Source organism: Oncorhynchus kisutch, linkage group LG29 (genome assembly GCF_002021735.2).
Source record: "Oncorhynchus kisutch isolate 150728-3 linkage group LG29, Okis_V2, whole genome shotgun sequence".
Classification (NCBI taxonomy): Eukaryota; Metazoa; Chordata; class Actinopteri; order Salmoniformes; family Salmonidae; genus Oncorhynchus; species Oncorhynchus kisutch.
Window position 1 is genome coordinate 27,097,773 of NC_034202.2, and position 25,148 is coordinate 27,122,920.

At 41.1% G+C, this 25,148-nt stretch overlaps 2 protein-coding genes across 5 annotated transcripts; both read right to left on the reverse strand.

Moving 5' to 3' along the window:
• LOC116352801 (T-cell surface antigen CD2-like) lies at positions 1-5,020 on the reverse strand. 4 transcript variants are annotated; one of them, XM_031809478.1, is made up of 7 exons: positions 4,285-4,385; positions 3,985-4,081; positions 3,591-3,884; positions 2,767-3,021; positions 2,410-2,532; positions 1,542-1,643; positions 1-1,318 (listed from the first exon to the last, which is right to left on the reverse strand). In XM_031809478.1, the coding sequence occupies exons 1-7, from the start codon at positions 4,288-4,290 to the stop codon at positions 1,239-1,241; spliced, it is 957 nt and encodes a 318-aa protein (XP_031665338.1). In that variant the 5' UTR covers positions 4,291-4,385; the 3' UTR covers positions 1-1,238. The 4 variants fall into 4 exon arrangements, 3 of the variants coding, with proteins under 3 accessions (XP_031665338.1, XP_031665340.1, XP_031665339.1); XR_004206187.1 differs by lacking the exon at positions 4,285-4,385 and having other exon boundaries at positions 3,591-3,724; positions 3,985-4,231; XM_031809480.1 differs by lacking the exon at positions 3,591-3,884 and having other exon boundaries at positions 4,285-5,020.
• A 9,259-nt stretch (positions 5,021-14,279) lies between these two features.
• LOC116352813 (uncharacterized) lies at positions 14,280-19,382 on the reverse strand. Its single transcript, XM_031809481.1, has 4 exons — positions 19,284-19,382; positions 15,608-15,940; positions 15,005-15,142; positions 14,280-14,925 (listed from the first exon to the last, which is right to left on the reverse strand). The coding sequence occupies exons 1-4, from the start codon at positions 19,333-19,335 to the stop codon at positions 14,747-14,749; spliced, it is 702 nt and encodes a 233-aa protein (XP_031665341.1). The 5' UTR covers positions 19,336-19,382; the 3' UTR covers positions 14,280-14,746.
• Between the last annotated feature and the right edge of the window lie 5,766 nt (positions 19,383-25,148).

Genomic DNA, 25,148 nt, shown 5'->3' on the forward strand with positions numbered 1-25,148 from the left:
TTAGGTTTAAAAACAATCAACATTTACTAAGCTGACATTGCATTTCATACAGTAAAAATGTACCAATTATATGTATGCATATGTAGTCTATTTGACGTGTAGTAAAACGTGTAGTAAACATGTTTACATGTATTTACATTCTTCATTCTAACATCACTTGTAATGAAACTGCACTGATGTAGTGCCAGGGCTCTCCAATCCTGTTCCTGGAGAGCTACCTTCCTGTAGGTTTTAACTCCAACCCTGTTCCTGGAGAGCTAAACTCCTGTAGGTTTTAACTCTAACCCTGTTCCTGGAGATCTACCCTCCTGTAGGTTTTAACTCCAACCCTGTTCATGGAGATCTACCCTCCTGTAGGTTTTAACTCCAACCCTGTTCCTGGAGATCAACCCTCCTGTAGGTTTTAACTCTAACCCTGTTCCTGGAGAGCTACCCTCCTGTAGGTTTTAACTCCAACCCTGTTCCTGGAGATCAACCCTCCTGTAGGTTTTAACTCCAACCCTGTTCCTGGAGATCTACCCTCCTGTAGGTTTTAACTCCAACCCTATTCCTGGAGAGCTACCCTCCTGTAGGTTTTAACTCCAACCCTGTTCCTGGAGATCTACCTCCTGTAGGTTTTAACTCCAACCCTGTTCCTGGAGATCTACCCTCCTGTAGGTTTTAACTCCAACCCTGTTACTGGAGAGATAGCTACCCCCAATCACAGCCGGTTGTGATACAGCCTGGAATCAAACCAGGGTCTGTAGTGACACCTCTAGCACTGAGAAACAGTGCCCTAGACCGCTGTGCCACTCAGGAGTATTTTATCTGGACATTTTGAAGTTTAACAAACAGTAGACAATAATAGCTAGAACAGTTTGAAATGGAATAATTTACAGTCGTCCCAGCAGCGTCCATATGTTTTGAAACAACTATTGATGTAATGACAGTAATCCTGTGATGTTTCTTCTCACCTCTCGTCACCATGTTTCTTTATCACACTGTAATGCTTCCACCTAGTGGTCCAGTCTGATAATGAAGTCAGTACGGGTATGATACAATATCAAAATACAGGTGAAATAATGCCCTATATGTTGCTTCTCTAGGCTCTACGACTATGCAACAAAAATAAATCTATCGCAGAAATACACCATAATGAATTGTAAAAAATGATCAGTAATTATGGTGCGAAGTTGCATACTTCACATTGGAAAACAAATCGATACTATTGAAATGTAATGCCATTAACACATTGTTCTTCATACATAGATATCATTCAACTCCAGTGATAGTCGTCTCTTTCTCTCGCTGGAAGCAGGTGCAAGAGGTCTGCAGAATTCTGCGGAAAGACAATTTCAACATCTTACACAACATACATTCATAATCATAAAGCGGTGTTAAAATAAAATACTTGTTACTGTACACAAACTATGATGAAATGACTGTGATATGTGGTTGTCTCACCAACTACCTTAAGATGAATGCACTAACTTGAGGTCTTAACTATCACTTAATAAACTGTTATAGGAATGTACTGTGTGTCATTCTCTACTGTGAGTTACCGTAATGGGAGGTGTCTTGGTCCGGGTGGATTGTGGTCTCCTCCTGTGGCCATTTGTTGCATAAATTCCCACGCTTCTCAATGTAGTTGTTCTCCTCCACATCTAAACACACAACAGTGCAGTTTGGGAAATGGAATGTCCCATGTGAATATTCCGTGTGAATGTTCCGTGTGAATGTTCCATGTGAATGTTCCTTGTGAATGTTCCATGTGAATGTTCCATGTGAATGTTCCTTGTGAATGTTCCATGTGAATGTTCCTTGTGAATGTTCCATGTGAATGTTCCATGTGAATGTTCCTTGTGAATGTTCCATGTGAATGTTCCATGTGAATGTTCCATGTGAATGTTCTTTGTGAATGTTTCATGTGAATGTTCTATGTAAATGTTCCATGTGAATTTTCCATGTGAATGTTTCATGTGAATGTTCCATGTAAATGTTCCATGTGAATTTTCCATGTGAATGTTCCATGTGAATGTTCCATGTGAATGTTCCATATGAATTTTCCATGTGAATGTTCCATGTGAATGTTCCATGTGAATGTTCCATATGAATTTTCCATGTGAATGTTCCATGTGAATGTTCTATGTGAATGTTCTATGTGAATGTTCCATGTGAATGTTCCATGTGAATGTTCCATGTGAATGTTCTATGTGAATGTTCCATGTGAATGTTCTTTGTGAATGTTTCATGTGAATGTTTCATGTGAATGTTCCATGTGAATGTTCTATGTGAATGTTCCATGTGAATGTTCTTTGTGAATGTTCCATGTGAATGTTCTATGTGAATGTTCCATGTGAATGTTCTATGGAAATGTACCATGTGAATTTTCCATAGAAATGCAACAAAACACATAAAGTAGATACTTACATTCAGTCTGACTTTGACCTTTTTTCTTTTTCTGACGCCTCTTCTTCAAATGTAGAATGGCGACGGCCAGTGTCGTCAGTGCAAATGCAAAGAGACCAAATGCAGCCACAGCTGACCTGTGACCTTTTCCCGAAACAAATGCCACAGTTTAATTCTAAATGTATTCATGAATCTTTAAAAAGGTACTGTGTTCTGTAGTACCCTATCCCCTGATTCATATTTGTGCCTTCAAAGCTTGATTCAATACATACTGTGCTACTCAATTAAAGGACAAGTAATGGGCAGGTCTACTGTACTGTCCAGAGAGAACTGTTCTGGACCAATAGTATACAGAAAGTCCATGAGGAGTTACTGTACCTCTGCATGTTGGGACAACTGGGCTGAAGCCTTCCTCACTTATTTCGTTCATTGCCACACAGGTCAGGTTTCCAGGCGTATGGCTGTCCAGGAATAGAACAGGCCCTGAGCTCAGGGTCTGATTGGACCCTGTCCAGGCAAATGGCTGCTCGGTCCAGATCATCACAACTCTGTCTCCTTTGTCAACAGAGCAGGTCAGAACAACTCTCCCATCAAAAGTACAGGAGGTTCTCACCTTTGGTTTGGAAACAGGTTCTGAAATGTAAATCAATCAAGTCACACAAATATACACTCACACAGTGCAAAGTCAATCAACAAGCTACAACAGAGAATATTATGTTCAGTCAAAACGAAGCAAATAAATTAACAATAAATTAACGAAAGCCAAAATAAAATAAAAACTGAAATTACATTAAAGGGGCAATTTGCAAGCGGGTACATCAATGTTTGGACTTAAATTAATGATATACCCATTGATTCTTGAAGAATATTACATAAGAGCTTAGTTCAACTGTTGTACCACACCAGAAACCAATATATAAGCCTGTGTTACTCCATTGTTTATAAACAATGTGATTGTAAACAAACTGTATAGCTTCAAAAATTGTTGAAACAATAATCTTGATATTGTGCATCCATAGCTCAGTCTGAATTTGTGGATACATTTTTACAACCCCATCCCTCAGCTGTTTACCAAAACAATGGCTGGGTGTACATTGTTATTGGTCGAATTGCAGATTGCCCCTTTAATCAACATAGACGTGTATGTTTGTGCTAAAACTTCCCTGACAAATTGAAGAATTGTGTAATTTCAAACAACTCACCTAGAATACTGAGCTCAATGTGCCGCTCGGATAAACAGCCTCCATTTTCACTGTATTGTTGAACAGTATAATTTCCACTGTCTCTTTTCAGTCCTTCATTAAACTTCAGTGAACCATTTAGAAAGATCTCACACCTATCCATTAAATTAACAAGCGTACCATTTCTAACTATTAACATATCTGTATTATCATGTTTCCATCTTATGTCAGAGATCTTGGCGTGTAAGTGCATTTTAGGGTGAAGGAATATGGAGTTTCCTACTCGTCCAACTACTCTGATGTCTTCTGCAACAACTGAAAATAAAGCATTTCAATGCTTTAAAATAGATGAGCAAAAAACTGTTGTTTAAAATATTTTTTTGACTTATCAAGAAAAACTATTCAGCCTACTTACCATAGCTTATGGAGAGGTGAAGAAGCATCATCCACATTGGAAGCCCACCAGTAGATGTTAAAACTCTCAGAGTATGGGGTGAGGACATGTTTGTAAACTAGAAAGTTTGGCAAGAAATGAATGTGTAGTTGTCATTACGCTCAGGCAGTTCTGTTTCCTGCTATGGGGAAATGGCCAACTAGTCATGAAACCACAGCATATGGGTTCAAACATTCTACAAGTTTCACTCACTGAACAGAGAAATGTAAAACAAATATTTTGTGCTTACAACGAGACACACTGTAAACAATGTCAACTCACCTCCATGTTCTACTCATGTTTTCACTTTTAAAAATATATACATTATTTCACCATTACTTAACCAGGTAGGCCAGTTGAGAACAAGTTCTCATTTACAACTGCGACCTGGCCAAGATAAAGCAAAGCAGTGCGACAAAAACACAGAGTGACACATGGGATAAACAAACGTACAGTCAACAACACAATAACACTTCTTCTTCTCTCCATGAAGGGCAGGCTGATCACAGGCCAGGCAGAGCTACTGAGCTGTAGAAACACTAACAGGTGTGGCTGCGGGACGCTGTTCATATGCAAGTTGTACCGTTTCTTTTTTAGCTACTCTGCAAAGCACACTCATTAACCACTTTGTATAAAATATAGAATTCTAACCTGCTAAAGTACCCAATGCATTTTACACTCTGGGCCTAGTTTAACTTCTGTGGTTTGCCTTGCTCTGTTGATGCGCATCATCAGACCGTTTCATTTTCACATCAGTTAGCCACTTTACCACAGCCTGCTAAAACAGTGTACTTGCAATGCAAAGTATCATTCCTATTTTCTTATCTACATGTTTCAAAATCAGTTATTTCTGAAAAGATAATCAACGATGCAATGGAAGGCGTTTCATTGTCTTGAAATTAATAGTTTGGCTACAACTGAGGTTGAAGCAATAGGTTCAAAATGAGAAAACTGGATGTGTTTTTCTGCTTTGAATAGAGGTCATGCTGATTCCTCCCTGAAAGAGGCACTTCTGCTTCCAACTTTAAAAGAAACTGAGGGAGATTATTTATTAAGCAAAAGTATTTATTTCCATATATGTACATCAGATATGAATCATCTATATAAAAAGTTAAGTAAAAAAAGTATGATGTTGCAAAATATCACCTAAATCACCTAAATTAAATATTTAGAAAAAGTACTTAAAGTAATTTCCACAATCTCAAAACGTTTATCGAAAAGACAATGATCCAACACACCTCCAGGTTGTGTAAGGGCTATTCTACCAAGAAGGAGAGTGATGGAGAGTTGCATCAGATGACCTGGCTTCCACAATCACCCGACCTGTAAGGACTGACACTGGAGTCGAAAAGCAGGTACATGGAGTCAAACATTTAATGAGGAACAGACAAGGAACAAGACAGGAACAGCGTTAGCACACGGGTAACAAAATGGCAGGAATGTTATTGCAGCAGTGGGGAACAGAGATGGGGAACTGACAAATATAGGGGAAGTAATAAACAGGAGATTGAGTGCAGGTGAGTCCAATAATATGCTGATACGCGTGACAAGGGAAGCGTAACGATGGTGGCAGTAGTGTGTAATGCTGGAGAGCCTGGCGCCTTTGGGCACCAGGAAGGGGGAGCAGGAGCAGGTGTGACACGACCTCAACCCAATTGAGATGGTTTGGGATTAGTTGGACCGCAGAGTGAAGGAAAAGCAGCCAAGTGTTCAGCATATGTGGGAACTCCTTCAAGACTGTTGGAAAAGCATTCCAGGTGAATCTGGCATAGAGAATGCCAAGAGTGTGCGAAACTGTCATCTTTGGCTACTTTGAAGAACCTCAAATATAAAATATCCACACACAAAATATACAGACTTTTTTGGTTACTACATGATTCCATATGTATTATTTCATAGTTTTGATGTCTTCACTATTATTCTACATTGGAGAAAATAGTCCAAATAAAGAAAACAGGTTGAATGAGTGGGTGTGTCCAAACCTATGACTGGAACTGTATATTTAACCTATTCTTATACCAGTGTAAAGAGCAGACCATAATACTGAACCTTACAAAAACAATAACCTGCTAAGCCACACAATGCATGTTCCACTAATTTAACATCTGTGGTTTCCCCTCGCTCTGACGAAGCACATCAGACTTATGTTCAGAACCGAGTCACCCCAGTTAGCCACTTTTACCACAGTTCTCTGTCTGCTGAGAACATGGACTGCAAATATTGACGACTGAAAAACACATTTTGATAGTTTGACAACATTTGTCAGGCCATGCACAAAAGCTACAAACCATACCGCAAGGCTAGTGGCTAGCTTTTGCTAACACGGTGTCCTCAACTGCAAACTCTCTCTCTCTCTCTCCCCAACTTTTACACACTTGATTACATTGTGTATGTTTATTCAAACAGAAAATATCATTCAACATGTCTTCACCTGGGATTTCAACTCACAACCCTTTGGTTCACAGCATTCTGATATTCTTGCAATGCCACCATGTCTGCATCAGTGACTGATTTCCCCTATAGGCCTAATCCTACAGTTTGTATTTCAAAGGACATCTCAGCTCTGTAAAAAACACTGATTTAATTTTTTATCATACTGATTCAGCAGTAACATTAAAACAGAATAATATGCTCCACCACTATTAGACAACTAAACTGAAAACCCAAACCAAATTACTTAAATAAATAAATAAAATTAATGAGAGAATAGTCAGTTTAACTGATAACTAAAATAGCAGTGCTTTTGCTAAGAGCAGAAGTGTATCATACGTAATGATGCACCGTTGAGAGCAACTTGACTGGCTGCATCATTGTTTGGTATGGGAACTGCTTGGCATCTGACCGTTAGGCGTCAGAGTTATTTTTTGCATGGACTCTCTTGCACTGGCTCTATGCACACTCACTGGACTCTACCAACACACTCACAACATTCCAACAAACGCCTCACGTAAAAACATTTTCACATACGCTGCTGCTACTCTGTTTATTATCTATCCTGATTGCCTAGTTACTTTTACCTCTACCTACATGTACAGTGCCTTGCGAAAGTATTCGGCCCCCTTGAACTTTGCGACCTTTTGCCACATTTCAGGCTTCAAACATAAAGATATGAAACTGTATTTTTTTGTGAAGAATCAACAACAAGTGGGACACAATCATGAAGTGGAACGACATTTATTGGATATTCCAACCTAGGTGTATGTAAACTTACCTGGGAACGTACAGGGAAACAGACAAAGATCCCCCAGAGAACGCTCCCTTGGGACCATCAAGCAACGTACTTAGAACTTTCTCAGAACGTTAGTGGGATAATGTCACGCAGAAACCCTTAAGGGACCAACAGTGGTTCCTCCTTTAATAGTTGTGTCATACTGCGGCACACCCTGTGTGCTGCTGCAGCATTCTGTGGCATGTCATCTAATTCTCATTTCTTCTGTTACTGCAAGTTATTGCTAGTTTGACCATGAGAGGGCATCTTTGAGAAACATTTGATAGTATTCCTCATTACCAGAGAATTTGAAACTTTTTTTGTAATAACGTAGTATATGGGATTGATTTGAAGAAATTTGGCATAATTAATTTGATTAATATTATGGTCTTTCTTTTCAGAGAAATTGTCTGTTTGTAAATTCAGACCGTCTCAATCTCGGAGCGCACACTGGTGTTCGGGCCGAGGAGTAGGGTTGATTTGAGCATTCTGGCCTTACAACGGCAGTCAAGCACCCAAGCTAACATTGGCTAGCTACATCCAAACACAAATGAGACCACTCTAACCATTTTACTTGCCCTAGCAGAGCTGGTAAGGTCCATTTCATGTTAACCAGAGTGTTGGTGAATGTATATGTGCTGCCGGAAACAATTTGATTGCACTTTTTTCCCGACGTTTACTGACATCGGCCATATTCAACGGGTGTTGAGCATTTGTAAAGTAATTATTCTGCACTCCTGTACACCCATACGAGAGTGCACAGAAATCCATGTAGATAGTAAGCTGGACACGTGAAATTTTAAACAACGTTCTTTTCTGATAAAAACTAGTTCATTGCATCCGCCGTGGAGCTCAGCCACCGCCGTGGAGCCCAGTTTCATAAAGTGCATTGACGATGTCGTACCCATAGCAACGATTAAAACATTCCCAAACCAGAAACCGTGGATTGATGGCAGCATTCGGTGAAAATGAAAGCGCCAACCACTGCTTTGAACCAGGGCAAGGTGACCGGAAACATGAGCGAATACAAACAGTGTAGCTATTCCCTCCGCAAGGCAATTAAACAAGCTAAGCGTCAGTATAGCAGACAAAGTAGAGTCGCAATTCAACGGCTCAGACACAATAGGTATGTGGCAGGGTCTACAGCCAATCACAGATTACAAAAAGAAAACCAGCCCCGTCGCGGACCAGGATGTCTTGCTCCCAGACAGACTAAATAACTTTTTTGCCCTGCTTTGAGGACAATACAGTGCAACTGACACGGCCCGCTACCAAAACATACGGCATTCCTAGCCGCGTCCTCAGAGCATGCGCAGACCAGCTAGCTGGTGTGTATACAGACATATTCAATCAATCCCTATTCCAGTGTGCTGTTCCCACATGCTTCAAGAGGGCCACCATTGTCCCTGTTCCCAAGAAAGCTAAGGTAACTGAGCTAAATGACTACCGCCCCGTAGCACTCACTTCCGTCATCATGAAGTGCTTTGAGAGACTAGTCAAGGACCATATCATCTCCACACTACCTGACACCCTAGACCCACTCCAATTTGCTTACCGCCCAAATAGGTTCACAGACGACGCAATCGCTACCACACTGCACACTGCCATAACCCATTTGGACAAGAGGAATACCTATGTGAGAATGCTGTTCATCAACTACAGCTCAGCATTTAACACCATAGTACCCTCCAAACTCGTCACCAAGCTCGAGACCCTCGGTCTCGACCCCGCCCTGTGCAACTGGGTACTGGACTTCCTGACGGGCCACCCCAGGTGGTCAGGGTAGGTAACAACATCTCCACCCCGCTGATCCTCAACACTGGGGCCCCACAAGGGTGCGTTCTGAGCCCTCTCCTGTATTCCCTGTTCACCCACGACTGCATGGCCATGCACACCTCCAACTCAATCATCAAGTTTGCGGACGACACTACAGTGGTAGGCTTGATTACCAACAACGACGAGATGGCCTACAGGGAGGAGGTGAGGGCCCTCGGAGTGTGGTGTCAGGAAAATAACCTCACACTCAACGTCAACAAAACAAAGGAGATGATTGTGGACTTCAGGAAACAGCAGAGTGAGCACCTTCAGCAGCGCCTCTTCAACCTCAGGAGGCTGGAGAAATTTGGCTTGTCACCAAACGCACTCACAAACTTCTATAGATGCACAATCGAGAGCATCCTGTCGGGCTGTATCACTGCCTGGTACGGCAACTGCTCCGCCCATAACTGTAAGGCTCTCCAGAGCCTTACACCGGGGGCAAACTACCTTCCCTCCAGGACACCTACACCACCCAATGTCACAGGAAGGCCAAAAAGATAATCAAGGACAACAACCACCTGAGCCTTTGCCTGTTCACCCTGCTGTCATCCAGAAGGTCGAGGTCAGTACAGATGAATCAAAGCGGGGACCGAGAGACTGAAAAATAGCTTATATCTCAAGGCCTTCAGACTGTTAACTTCTTTGGTACTGGGGGTCAGTATTGAGTAGCTTGGATGAATAAGGTGCCCGGAGTAAACTGCCTGCTACTCAGGCCCAGTTGCTAATATATGCATAGTATTAGTAGATTTGGATAGAAAACACACTGAAGTTTCTAAAACTGTTTGAATGATGTCTGTGAGTATAACAGAACTCATATGGCAGGCGAAAACCTGAGAAAGAATACAACCAGGAAGTGGGAAATCTGAGGTTTGTAGTTTTTCAACTCATTGCCTTTCGAATACACAGGGTCTATGGGGTCATATTGCACTTCCTAAGGCTTCCACTAGATGTCAACAGTCTTTAGAACCTTGTTTGAGGCTTCTACTGTGAAGTGGGGGCGAATGAGAGGGGATTGAGTCAGAGGTCTGGCAGAGTGCCATGAGCTGTTCACGTGATAGTTAGCTTGCGTTCCATTGCAATTCTACAGACAAAGGAATTCTCCAGTTGGAACATTATTGAAGATTTATGATATCATCCTAAAGACTGATTCTATACTTCGTTTGACATGTTTCTACGAACTGTAATATAACTTTTCGTCTGAACTTTCATATGGACTCGTATGGACTTGCCTGCGCGTCGTGAGTTTGGATTGTGTACTAAACGCGCAAACAAAAAGGAGGTATATGGACACAAATTATGGACTTTATCGAACAAATCAAACATTTATTGTGGAACTGGGATTCCTGGGAGTGCATTCTGATGAAGATCATCAAAGGTAATTGAATATTTATAATGCTATTTCTGACTTCTGTTGACTGCACAACATGGCAGATATATTTTTGCCTGTTTTGTTGTCTGAGCACTGTACTCAGAATATTGCATGGTGTGCTTTTTCGGTAAAGCTTTTTTGAAATCTGACACAGCGGTTGCATTAAACAATGCCACATTATATAATTTCACCCTACATTACTCATCTCATATGTATATACTGTACTCTATACCATCTACTGCATCTTGCCTATGCTGTTCCGCCATCTCTCATTCATATATTTTTATGTACATATTCTTATTCATTACTTTACACTTGTGTGTGTAAGGTGAATGTTGTGAAATTGTTAGGTTAGATTAATTGTTAGATATTACTGCATGGTCGGAACTAGAAGCACAATCATTTCGCAACACTCACATTAACATCTGCTAACCATGTGTATGTGACAAATAAAATTGCATTTGATTTGATTAGCGTCAAAAGTCCTTGTAGTGCTTCTGCCATGAAGTCTTGGATCTATACATAAGGATATCTACAAGGATATCTATAAGGATATCTAGCTTCTTTGACTTCTTTGACTTCTTAGACACTTGTGCTGTACTATTTTATTCACTGTGACTTTAAATGACACAAAATCGACCTTCTACATTGAGTGTATCCAGATCACCCGATTGACTTAAAACACTAGCAACTGGTTGCAATGCATCCACCGCTATGTCTTCAACACTATAGCCCCTTGCCCCTTCAACTCTCTTCACCACCTCCTCATAGGAGATCCTCTGAGCAGCCCTGATCCTTGACACCTCGACCTCGTTCCCCCTAATATGGCACTCAAGGAAGTCTGGAGTATGATCCCACTACGTGTAACATTTTCCAGTAACACATTCTTCAATATGATTCTTCCCCGTCTGCAAACATTTGACACGTGACCATATCCTTTACAATTTCCATGCTAAAATGGTTTGGACACAATTTCCCTCACCGCAAACCTCACATATCCAAGCTTCACATATACAGGTAGAGTCTCCTCAAATAAAAATAATATCGATAGGCTTTTCTTCTTCCTTTCATTTACCATATGGGTCAGGCGACGTGCACTGACCACTTCTGGGATTTTGTGACTAAGGTACTCATCATCTACATCCAATGAGACTCAGCTATAACTCCTTTGGCAGGCACCCTGCTCCGAAGATCAGTACATGTTACTTCTGACGTGGACAATTTATACAGGTCCAGTGCAGCTTCTTCTGTTCTTTATCAAAGCATTTAACCAACACAAGGCCCTTTTAGTCACCTTGATTGGATCCACATTTCCCACTGCTTTCTTCACAGTCCTCGATATTACAAATGGATTTCCCAAATGAATCTACTTGTCCAAAAAATGCAGTCCAATAAGAAATGCATTATTGGACCGGACCTTGTCTTCTACTACAACTTTTTTGATTTCACTATTTTCCATTTGTTATCACACACTTCACTTGCCACACTTTTGGATTCAAGCAAAGTCATCATTTCCTCCCATGGAAGCTACCTCGCCCTGACTGTTCCTGCTGCTACTACTGTCAACACAGCTTTGACACTTGTGAGCAACTAAAAGCCTCATGGCTAGGACACTCACTGATGACCACCTTAATTGCATGAACCTGATGTGCTTATCAAGGCTTCCTGGCAGAGCACAGACCTTGCCTCGGTTGATGCTGACACTTGCCTACTGTATGCCATTCGCTATAATATTTGAAAATGTCTCTGTTATTTGAATATGCATTATCTTCTGCTATTTAACTGACAGATATTTAATATATTCTAATGCAGGTGTAAAGACAAAGTTTATGACTGAACCAAAATAATATTGTTAATAACTTTAATAATTACCTGCTGGCCAGGAAATGCATTTTACACTCTGGGCCTAGTTTAACTTCCCTTATTCTGATGAAACACATCAAACTGTTTTCAGAACAGACTCCCCAATAGCCACTGTCATGACGCTGTCCTGGGGGTAGGGTTATGGCAGTCATAAATACCTCTCCCCCCTTTTTCCTCTCTCTACCCTACTGATGTTACTATTGAAAATCCCTTGGTTAACATAGAGATTCTGGGAACATCAGAAGGTGGGGGGAAATGAACCATATTTTGGTAATCTGACCAGTTGAACATATGCTTTGGTACTTAATTAATATGATGTCAGTTCGGTTGTCATCTGAGACATTCTCATCAATGATAGGATGACATAAACTCTACAGTGGAAAGTCTACACATTATAGTTATCAGATTCACATGGAATTGTTGTGCAATTTAAATGTTTGAATATTAAGTTATTTGTGATGGGATGAATTGGGATTTTAGCTTCTAAAATGTGAGAATTGGGTTTTCATGAGTGAATTAGGCCCGACTCAGTGGCCCGCCCATGTGAAGAGACATTGGTTATAGCCAATGAAACACGACCTCCTCTCCCTTCCTATATAAAGCCTTGATGACAATATAACCTCCTGTTCCGAGGACGTGAGGACGATGGTCCATACGTTAAAAGGGTCTAACATGTCAACAACAGAACTAAGCCAACCTCAGTGTGAGCTTTGGTTGTGAATGGTATGAACTTTGAGCTCTTATTCACTAATGAAGTGAGACATCCTAGCTGTTGAGTTAGCAACAGCAGCTGTAAACATGGGCTAGGAAAGGACAGACACAGTATTCTGTCTACCAGACAACGTCGACACTACAACGTATCCAATTTACCACCAGAGACATTCTTCAAAGGACAAAGGACTCTGTTGGGCAACACGGCATTCCATCTACCACCAACCTACCAAAGCGCAGCTCTGAGTAAATATTTATTGCATTTTCCTTTTCCAAATGAGTGGTAATTTAGAATGCATGAGATTCTGTATTTATGATAGAGTAGTTGCCTACGGCTCGATAGAGACATCGCTTCTCCCTTTGATCATCAGTCTTCCCGCTCTTTCACTCAAACCCAGCCCCCTTTTCTTTGGGTAACCAGCTGTCATATCTGTTCCGTCCGCTAGGGACGTTTTCCTTTATGACGTAATTTGTAATCAAGTTATGATTAATTCTCTGTATATGTAATTCTGTGTGATTAGTTAGGTATTTAGTAAATAAATAATTAAACCCAATTTTCTTTGCTGATTCAACTTGTTAGCCAGGGTTCGTGAAGATAACTAAGAATTTACAACTTACAGATGAGACTGAAATATGATGACGATTAATATTGACTGCTATTGATGTAAAATATGACTAGGTCTTTAAGAGTTTATTCGGAAGATAACTGCTCTATAAATATTATTTTGTGGTGCCCTGACTTTCTAGTTAATTACATTTACATGATTAGCTCAATCAGGTAATATTAATTACATAGAAAGGATTTTATAGAATAGCATGTCATATCAATTAATCCGGCATAGCCAAATACACGACACCACCTTTACCACAGCTCTTTCTGCTGAGAACATGCACTTCAATGACTGACTACTGAAAAACACATCTTGCTAGTTTGGTTACAACTGAGATGTTTTCTATTTGCAGACAGGTATCTAAGCAATTAAACTGGGCCTCAATCGTATGAGTAAGCTATACATAGGTTTTGAGAATGCATCAGGTCTGAACAGAGGCCATGATGCCCTTTTCCTCTTTCCTGAAAGAAGCACTTCTGCTACTAACTTTACTGTAACCTGAGTAAACTCATCTAAAGGAAGACTAGAGTTCTGGTGAGCCATGAATGCTGGGGATATTTACAGTACATACTCATGTGAGTGTTTTTCTGTTTCAATGCATAACCATCTGCTGTTTACTTGTTGCATGTGGGAGTACTTTTCCTGCAGTTTATGTATGCTGTTACTCAAAGAGAAACTGAGGAGGATTATTTATCAAACAAATATATTTAATCAATTATATTTACATCTGATAAGATGACATCCTTGTAAAATAGCTTTTCAAGTTTAAAAAGTATGATGACAAGGAAGTTAAGCTATCATGTTCATCAATGTTTCTCTCCTATGTTTAGCATTTAACACTCTGACATTGCCAGATAAAGTACAATCCCAAGTCAGCAGCAAATGAAGGAGAATGGATGGCAAACACACAATATTGCAAAAGATCCCAAACACTGTCAACATCACACAATCATAAAATTAAGATATTTAACAGTCATCTTTTGTTTCGGACCAACGTCCCTCCATTTGGTTTATAGGTATGGTTGAACGGGCTAAAGTTCAAATTTTGAAGCAATATACATTTACAAAGACTTAAATGACAGCACAAACATATACAAGGGACTAATACACTCTTACATTTTTGGTTTCTACTAAGTCCTGCCGAATGTTATCAGAAAAGATGTGTCATGTCTGGGTGTTTGTCATTTCCATGTCTCCTTTGGGGCTTTCTTCCTCATTAAGACTGGCAGCCATTTTGATCTCTCCATACTCCACCATCTCTGTAGCATTCTGGTGGACTTCTCTTGTTCTTGTATTGAATACTTCAGTGTATACAACAGCATCACCCTCATCATTAGAGAAACCTGGGGAAAGACTGGTTAGAAGACCAATAAAACAGCAGGTGTCGATTCTGGCCATGAAACAAACATGACATGATTTTACCTGAAGTAGTATGTTCAAATCTCAGTTTCCCACAGAGACAGTTTACGCCAACAAACACCGCAAGAAGTAGAGCAAGGGTTCCAACAGCTAGAGCTATACCTACTGTCAAAATTACAAAACGAATCTGGGAGGAGAAAACTGGGAAGAGACAAACAGAATTCTGAGAGTATGATTAATCAACAGTGTCAACAGTAACCAATCAAAAAAATGATCTTATCGGGCAAGTCAAATTTATTTGAATTCTTACATTGTGGGAAGGAAACTGTCCTGACATTACCTTGGCAGGCCAGTAGATGAATAGTAGAGTTGCTGGTGCTAACTTTATTCTGAACCATACAGGTCAGGGTTCCTGTCACATCACTCTTCAGTATGATGACACTGTTCTGGTAGTGGTCATAGGCTACACTCCTGGTCAGATTCTGGCCATTCATGCAAACATTATATCTAAACTATTGTATGATTTAACAATAAACTCTCTCTGCTGCCAAGTCCTACAGTACAAACATATTGAAATAGTGACATTCTGGTGACCTTTCTGAAATACCCCTCACCAAGAAAAGGATTCACAAAGTATTTTAGCCAAACAAAATAATTAAACAGTACCTTGTATCTCAAGTAGCATGTTGACTTTGCGCAACAGTATTCCCTCCGAATTATGTATTTCCAATTGGTAATCTCCACTGTCTTCTTCTATAACACTGTCCAGTCTGAATGTTCCATTGTTAAAGATCTCCGAGCGATGCACATAATCCTGATGCAATTTAGGTCTCCAGTCTTCACCAGTTTTGAAGTGCAGAATACAAGTAAGATCTTTTTTAAATGTTATTTCTTCATTTCTGCTGTCTGCCGCCAGCTGTATGGACAAAGGTTCTCCCAAAGCCCCATAGCAGTGATGAATTCCATTCTTGTGAGAGAGATTACAGGCCATGGCATTAACTGTGGAGCAATGATGTTAGGTCAGTATGTTATGATATGGGAACAATGCTAGTGTAGGGACATAGACAAACACTATACAGGATACACTTCCACACTCTATTCCCCCAGGTGACAGCAACAGGCCATTCTTGAACATGGGAGACATTCTTACTAATCTGCTAGAGAACTAGTTCGGATTGAAGTATAACTTTTGTATGACTAAAGCCTATAGTGAAAGGTCTAATGCTTGAACATGTAATAATTTCTGCAGTCTGAATTGATATTCATTATATGAACAGGCCCCTGTGTAGACAAGGCCATAAACAAATAGGTCAACTGAGATATGACTAAAGAGTTAATCAGGGTAATTTTTCCACAAAGAACCAGGTATTTTCTTTATGGATTGACGAAAAGCTGTCTTTTAAAAAGCATGTTGACGAGTTAGTGAAGAAGTTAAGAATTCAATTGGACTTCTTCTATAGGAACAGAATTCCGTCTACATTTATTCCTGTTATAGATTATGGTGATTATTATTAGTGTTTTGATGCCCTTGGACAGAATTTATCACAGAACACTTAGTTTTATAACATCTGACAGTTTTGACACCACTGTATCCTTCATCATAAAGTTGGTTGGACTTTGCTAAAAACACGTAGGTCACTTCATTATGCTGTTTTTTATGCTGTTTTTTTAAGATACCAATTTACTTAACATCATTGTTGAGATATAGAATCTGGGATTACAACAGTAGATCACAGGGTTGGTTAATGATGGAGTCTCCACGTGTATCCACAGAGTTGGGTAAATCTGTATTTTCTTACCAGGCCCCTATCATGTGGAATAATCTCCAAGTAATGTATTGTAGTGAGATCATTTCTTTCTTTCAGGATATGAATACCGAGTTTGTCCACGTCACCATCAGACCATTTTATTGGTCAACTATATGGTAATGTAAAACATTTTTTGTGTGTGATTCACTAGGTAGTATAGTATTACATTCATCATAATTTGGTTGTAATCCAGAGGGGTTAGAAAAAGTATCTAGATCCTCTATGAGGCGGTGAAGGGATCCAGATTGTGGATTTAAAAGAAAACAGTAATCATTAGCGTACAATTGACACCTCGGTTTTCAAACCCTGGATTTCTAGCACCTTGATATTACTGTTGGATCTGATTTTAATAACAAACATTTAGATTGCCATAATAAACAGATATGCCGATAGTGGACAGCCTTATTTTAGTCCTCATGACAGTTGAATACTTTCAGAGAAGTATCCATTATTTACTATTTTACACTATAAATAACTTTAACCCATTCTATAAGAGATTCTCAAAAATTGCAGTCGTACTTTATCAAAAGCCTTTTCAAAGTCAGCTGTGAATATCAGGCCTGGTTTCCCAGATTGTTCATAGTGTTCTATTGTTTCCAGTACTTGTCTAATATTATCTCCAATGTATCGTCCATGTTAAAAACCTGTGTGACTAGAATTATTAATGTCCGACAATACCTTTTTAATTCTAAGCGCTATTCCTTGTAATATCATTTTTGAATCACAACACTGAAGAGTAAGGGTCCTCCAATTTTTTTATTGACTTGATCTTTAAATTTACCATTCGGGTCCTGTTTCAGTAATAATGAAATCAGACTTTGTTGAATATCTGATCATCTACCATTGTTATAGGAGTGTATAAAACATACAATAACGGTCCTCTGAGTACATCAAAAACAGATAAGTATACCTCAAATGGTAAACCATCCAGCCCTGGAGTTTTCCCAGTCTTAAAGGCTTTAATTTCAACAAGAAGTTCCTGCTCTCCAATTTGGCCATCACATTAGTCTTTCTATACAGCTGTTCATTTTACATGATTAATAAATGTTGAAGATCAAAAATAATTTGGTATATTTTATTACACTTGATCTTTCTTGAATAGGTTCCTCCACTTCTTTTAGTAATTCCTCCAACATACTCTGTGCCTCTGGTAGTGTCACGTCCTGAACTTAGTTCCTTTTTTATGTCTCTATTTTAGTTTGGTCAGGGCGTGAGTTGGGGTGGGCATTCTATGTGTGTTCTGTGTGTTATAGTTCTATGTGTTTGGCCTGGTATGGTTCCCAATCAGAGGCAGCTGTCAATCGTTGTCTCTGATTGAGAACCATACTTAGGCAGCCTGTTTCCCACTATGGGTTGTGGGTAGTTGTTTTCTGTGTTTCACCATACATAACTGGTTCAATTTTCATTGTTTCACTTTGTTTATTTTGTATTCAGTGTTCAGTTATATTGAATTAAAATGGACACTTACCACGCTGCGTTTTGGTGATGAAGGAGATGAAGAAGATCGTTACAGGTAGTTTTTATTGCTATATATCTGTTCAAATTGTACTTCCATTTACTTTGTTAATATGAATTCTGTTGACCTAAATTGCTTTTGTTTTAACGATGAGTATTGAATTGCATGGCCTCTAAAGACACATTTAAAAGTGTCCCATACAATAAGGGGATCTGCTGTACCGACAGTATGTTATGTCAGAAGAAATCAGTTCTTCATTCTTCTGTCCTAGTTTAAAACAAGTTTTCAAACAGGCTTTGATTACATTTCCAATATCCTCACCCACGTGGAAATTCTGTAAGAGTAATGTGTATGCCAATTATTTGATGGTCCGACTGCATTCTATCCCCTATCAACACTTTTAAAACTTTTTGTGACAACAAGAATTACATAAGAAAGTAGTCAAGACGACTAGCTTGATTGAGACTCTATGTATATCTCACTAGGTCAGGATAGGTAAGCCTCCAAATATCCACTCGTTCCAATATATCCATGAAATGCGTGATTTCCTTAAATGCATGAGGGTGATAGATTGTAGTGTGATTTCCTTTACGGTCATTGAGGTATTTAAAACCATATTATAATATCCCACCATAATAATAGAGTCTTGTATTGCTTGAAGGCTTGATCAATTATTATATATATTTTCAAAGACCCCTAGACTTACGATTACACCAATAATAGCAGGCTAGTTAATCGGTTTTGTAACAAGTGTTTAAGTGTATGTCTGTGATGCATTAATGTAAGTCTGAAGGTGTAAAATATAACATTAATGCAATACCAAGTATTCACATTTTTGCAAAGCAAACATTTTATATATCTCAGTTCTTGATTATTTATCTAACACTTGTTATTAGTGGACCCACTCGTGTGTGTATATATATGGACTGATTATTATTATTTTGTGTACATTTGATAACTATATAATCTAATAAATGTACATTCGATTAGTAGAACATGTTCAAATATTAGCATCATTGTTGTTAGTGTCCTATTAAGGCTTGGCTAGGCCTCTGTTCTGTGTAATATAATTTCTCACCTTGTGCTGCTGCTGCTGCCACCACCAGAACTATAGTAATCACAGGATCCATTTCTCTTCAGGCTGCATAAGACGAGTGACATTTAGCAGAAGTCTCACAGGAGCACTACCATAAATACTGAGTGAAATCACGTGAACGGATCATAATGTGGTGAAACTCTACAAATGAAAGACAGGCTTGTAGAGAAGACAATGTGCATGTTTGTCAGGGTGACAGACAGACTTTGACACTTTTGTATGCAGGTTCATAACTGGTGTAAACAGAAAAGCCCAAGTATACTGTGCCTGCTTGCAAACTTCATATTTTATTCCACTTAACGTGATGTTAGGCATTTATTACCATATTATTTAATGATGATTGTCCAGAGGTGAGGTGGATGAATAGAGTCAATTAAATATCTAAAATATAATCCAAGGAACACAATTAAAAGGTCACTAACTTTAATCCTTATTAACTGCAAAGGAATTAAGATAAAATAATCATAAACCAATTAAATTCTCTGATTCGATACATGCAATTTATAGTGTTCTATGTATACAGTGCTTCCCGATAGTATTCAGACCCCTTGACTTTTTACACATTTTGTTACATTACAGGCTTATCCTAAAATATATTAAAAAATATATATTTTTTACCCCATCAATCTACACACAATACCCCATAACGACAAACCAAAAGCAGGTTTTTATAATACTTTTGCAAATGTATAAAAAAAACTGAAATATCACATTTACATAAGCATTCAGACCTTTTACTCAGTACATTGTTGAAGCACCTTTGCCAGTGTTCCCCGCTTCAAGTCTTCCTGGGTATGACGCCACAATCTTGGCACATCTGTATCTGGAGAGTTTCTCCCATTCTTCTCTGCAGATCTTCTCTAGTTCTGTCAGGTTGGATGGGGAGCGTTGCAGCACAGCTATTTTCAGGTCTCTCCAGAGATGTTCTTTCGGGTTCAAGTCCGGAATCTGGCTGGGCCATTCAAGGACTTTCAGAGACTTGTCCCGAAGCCACTCCTGCGTTGTCTTGGCTGTGTGCTTAGGGTTGTTGTCCTGTTGGACGGTGAACCTTTACCGCAGCCTGAGGTCTTGAGCACTACGGAGCAGGTTCTCATCAAGGATCTCTGTGTACTTTGCTCTGTTCACCTTTGCTTTGATCCTGACTAGTCTCCCAGTCCCTGCCGCTGAAAGATGTCCCCACAGCATGATGCTACCACCACCATGCTTCACCGTAGGGTTGGTGCCAGGTTTCCTCCAGACGAGAAGCTTGGCATTCAGGACAAAGAGTTCAATCTGGTTTTCATTAGAACAGAGACTCTTGTTTCTCATGGTCTGAGAGTCTTTAGGTACTGTTTGGCAAATTCCAAGTGAGCTATCATGTGCCTGAGAGGTGGCTTCCATCTGACCAGAGATGGTTGTCATTCTGGAAGGTTCTCCCATCTCCAAAGAGGAACTCTAGAGCTCTGTCAAAGTGACCATCGGGTTCTTGGTCACCTCCCTGACCAAGGCCCTTCTACCCCGTCTGCTCAGTTTTGACCGGCAGCCTGCTCTAGGCAGCCTCCCAAAAATCTCAAAGTTGTACTCATCAGACCGAGGAACAGATTTCCACTGGTCTAATGTCCATTGCTTGTGTTTCTTGACTCAAGCAAGTCTCTTCTTATTATTAGTGTCCTTTAGTAGTGGTTTCTTTGCAGCAATTCGCCCATGAAGACCTGATTCATGTAGTCTCCTCTGAACAGTTGATGTTGAGATGTGTCTGTTACTTGAAATCTGTGAAGCATTTTTTGGGGCTGAAATAACTGAATGAACTTATCCTCCGCAGCAGAGGTAACTCTGTATCTTCCTTTCCTGAGGCGGTCTTAATGAGAGCCAGTTTCATCATTGCGCTTGATGGTTTTTGCAACTGCACTTGAAGGGACGTTAAAATGTATTTTTCTCTCACAAAAGTTCTTGAAATTTTCCGCATTGACTGACCTTCATGTCTTAAAGTAATGATGAACTGCCGTATCTCTTTTATTATTTGAGCTGTTGAGCCATAATATGGACTTGGTCTTTTCCAAACATGGCTATCTTCTGTATTACCACCCCTACCTTCTGACAGCACAACTGATTGCCTCAAACACATTAATAAGGAAATACATTCCTCAAATGATATTTAAAAAATGCCCACCTGTTAATTTAAATGCATTCCAGGTGATTATCTCATGAAGCTGGTTGAGAGAATGCCCAAATTGTGCAAAGCTGTCATCAAGGCAAAAGGTGGCTACTTTGAAGAATCTCAAATTTAAAAAACATTTTGTAACAGCTTTTTGGTTCCTAATTGATTGCATGTGTTATTTCATAGTTTTGATGTCTTCACTATTATTCTACAACGGAGAAAATAGTACAAATCAAGAAAAACCATTGAATGAGTGAGTACTTGTGTCCAAACCTTTTGACTGGTACTATACATGTAATATCAAGACGTTCTACCTTATGGTGTTTCATTCAAAACAACATTAACTGTCATCTAGTTCTCAATACAGGAAGAACATCAGATACTGTAGGCATAAACATGAAAACAGAGTGGGTGGAGCACCAAAGTGCCATCTCTCAGAAGTGGTGTCATGAAACTTGCCATGCTCAACGGATGGAGCAGTTTGAAGAGAAATGCCATACTGCTTTGAGAAAACAGGTCTCACTCAATAGGCTTTTTACATTTGACATTTCACTCATTTACCAGATGCTATTATCCAGTGTGACATACAGTTAGTGCATTCATCTTAAAATAAAAATGTAGAACCAGGATCAGATACAGCCCTTGGTTCACTCCAGACCTGACTCCCCTTGACCAGCACAAAAACATCCTGTGGCGTACTGCATTAGCATCGCGCGAAACGCAACTTTTCAGTTAAGTTAGGAACCAATATACACAGGCAGTTAGGAAAGCAAAGGCTAGCTTTTTCAAACAGAAATTTGCATCATGTAGAACAAACTCCAAAAAGTTCTGGGACACTGTAAAGTCCATGGAGAATAAGAGCACTTCCTCCCAGTTGCCCACTGCACTGAAGCTAGGAAACACTGTCCCTACCGACAAATCCGCGATAATTGATCATTTCAATAAGCATTTTTCTACGTGGCTACCCCTACCCCAGTCAACAGCCCTGCACCCCCCCCCCCCCACAGAAACATGCCCAAGCCTCCCCATTTCTCCTTTACCCAAATCCAGATAGCTGATGTTCTGAAAGAACACGCTTTAATGTCCTTCAAAACGTAACATTTTTTATTTAACTAGGCAAGTCAGTTAAGAACAAATTCTTATTTTCAACGACGGCCTAGGAACAGTGGGTTAACTGCCTGTTCAGGGGCAGAACGACAGATTTGTACCTTGTCAGCTCGGGGATTTGAACTTGCAACCTTGGTCTCTCACCAGTACTTCCCTCTAAGACTTCACACCGTCCTCGAAATAGCCGGGTGACCTGATGAGGGTAGACTATGTGCCCATCAAATCAATTGATCGCGAACAGCGAGCGGCGCGTACCTACGACCCTCCGGGCACTGTGGAGGCGCAGGTTCCTCCCTTAGTGCCTGCTCGATGTCCGTGTCCACCTCCCATACTACTGGTGCTACCAGCTTGGCAGCCGGAATGATGGGAGTAGGATCGATGGACCGGTCATCAATGTCGTATAGGGGGGGACAGCGCGTCGGCCTTAGTATTGAGGGAACCTGGTCGATACGAGATCGTAAAAAGAAGTCGGGTGAAATACATGGCCCACCTTGCCTGACGAGGATTCAGTCTCCTAGCTGATCGGATATACTCCAGGTTATGGTGGCCAGTCCAGATGAGAAAAGGGTGATTAGCCCCCTCAAGCCAGTGTCTCCACACCTTCAGAGCCTTAACCATGGCCAACAACTCCCTATCCCCCACATCATAATTCCGCTCCGCTGGCACTAGCTTCTTCGAGAGAAAAAAAGCACAGGGGCAGAGCTTCGGTGGCGTACCCGATCGCTGGGAGAGCACCGCTCCAACCCCAGCCTCAGATGTCCACCTCAACTATAAATGCCAAAGAAGGGTCCGGATGCGCCAACAATGGCGCGTTGGTGAACAGCGCCTTCAAACGACGGAATGCTCCGTCCGCCTCTGCTGACCACTGCAAACGCATCGGCCCACCCTTCAGCAGTGAGGTAATAGGGGCCGCCACCTGGCCAAAGCCCTGGATAAACCTACGGTAGCAATTGGCAAACCCTAAGAGCCGCTGCACCTCCTTTACCGTGGTGGGAGTCGGCCAATTACGCACGGCCTTGACGCAATCACCCTCCATTACCATCCCCGAGGTGGAAATGCCGCCGTAGTGATGAGAGGTAGTGGGTAACTAAAACTCACAGTGATGGAATTTAGACCTCGATAATCAATACACCATCGCAAACCACCCTCCTTTTTCTTCACGAAAAATAAACTTGAGGAGACGGGTGACATGGAGGGCCGAATGTACCCCTGTCCCAGAGCCTCCGTGACATTTTTTTTAAATGTTACATTTTTATATTTTTAACCTTTTATTTAACCAGGCAAGTCAGTTAAGAACTATTTCTTATTTTCAATGATGGCCTAGGAACAGTGGGTTAACTGCCTGTTCAGGGGCAGAATGACAGATTTGTACCTTGTCAGCTCGGGTTTGAACTTGCAACCTTCCGGTTACTAGTCCAACGCTCTAACCACTAGGCTACCCTGCCGCCCCGACATATGTCTCCATAGCCAACGTCTCCTCCTGGGACAACGGATACACGTGACTCCTAGGTAGTGCATTGTTTACCTGGAGGTTTATCATGCAATCCCCCTGTCGATGGGGTGGTAATAGGGTCGCCTTCTTCTTACTGAAGGCGATAGGTCAAATCAGCATACTCAGCAGGAATGCGCACGGTGGAAACCTGGTCTGAACTCTCCACCGTTGTCGCACTGATGGAAACTCCTAAACACCTGCCTGAACACTCATCAGACCACCCCTGGAGAGCTCCCTGTCTCCACGAAATTTTAGGATTGTGAATAGCCAGCCAGGGAATCCCCAGTACCACCGGAAACGCAGGTGAATCGATAAGGAACAGACTAATCCGTTCCTTATGATTCCCCTGCGTAATCATCTCCAGAGGAATCGTGGCCTCCCTGACCAGCCCTGACCCTAACGGTCGACTATCTAAGGAGTGCACAGGGAAGGGGGGGTCTACCTTAACTAACGGAATCCTCAACCTCTGTGTGAGTCCGCGATCTAAAAAATTCCCAGCTGCGCCTGAATCGACTATTGCCTTATTCTGGAGAGAGGGGAAAAACTTAAGGAAACAGATGAACAAAAACATGTGTCCAACAGGAAGCTCTGGGAGAGTGTGGTGCTGACTCACCTGGGGTGACCGAGGAGTGTTCCGCCTGCCCTCTTGACTCCCAGATGGACTCCTCTAGCACCGCCCGGAAGTGTGCCCTCTCCGGCCACATTGGGTACAGGAGGAGCCTCCTCCTCCGGTCTCCCTAGACGCAGCCCCTCCATCGCGATGGGAGCAGGGGGGGCAGATGGTGGAACTGACAGGACCCTTTCAGAACGTCCGCGATCAGCCAGCAGATGCGCTCCTCGTCACCTGCTGGAGATGGAACAACCTCTCATCCGCCGCTCTGCCCTCCGGAGGATGATCAAACACAGCCCGGAAACGGCGGGTGAACTCCCTCGCTGAGTCGGGCCCGTTACAGACGGTGTCGACCTACTCCAGGGCCCTACCCGTCAGGCAGGAGACGAGGACACTCACGCTCTCCTCGTCCGAGTGAGCAGGCCGAACGGTGGCCAGGTAGAGATCTAGTTGTAGCAGAAATCCCTGGCACCACGCCGCCGCTCCATCGTACTCCCTCGG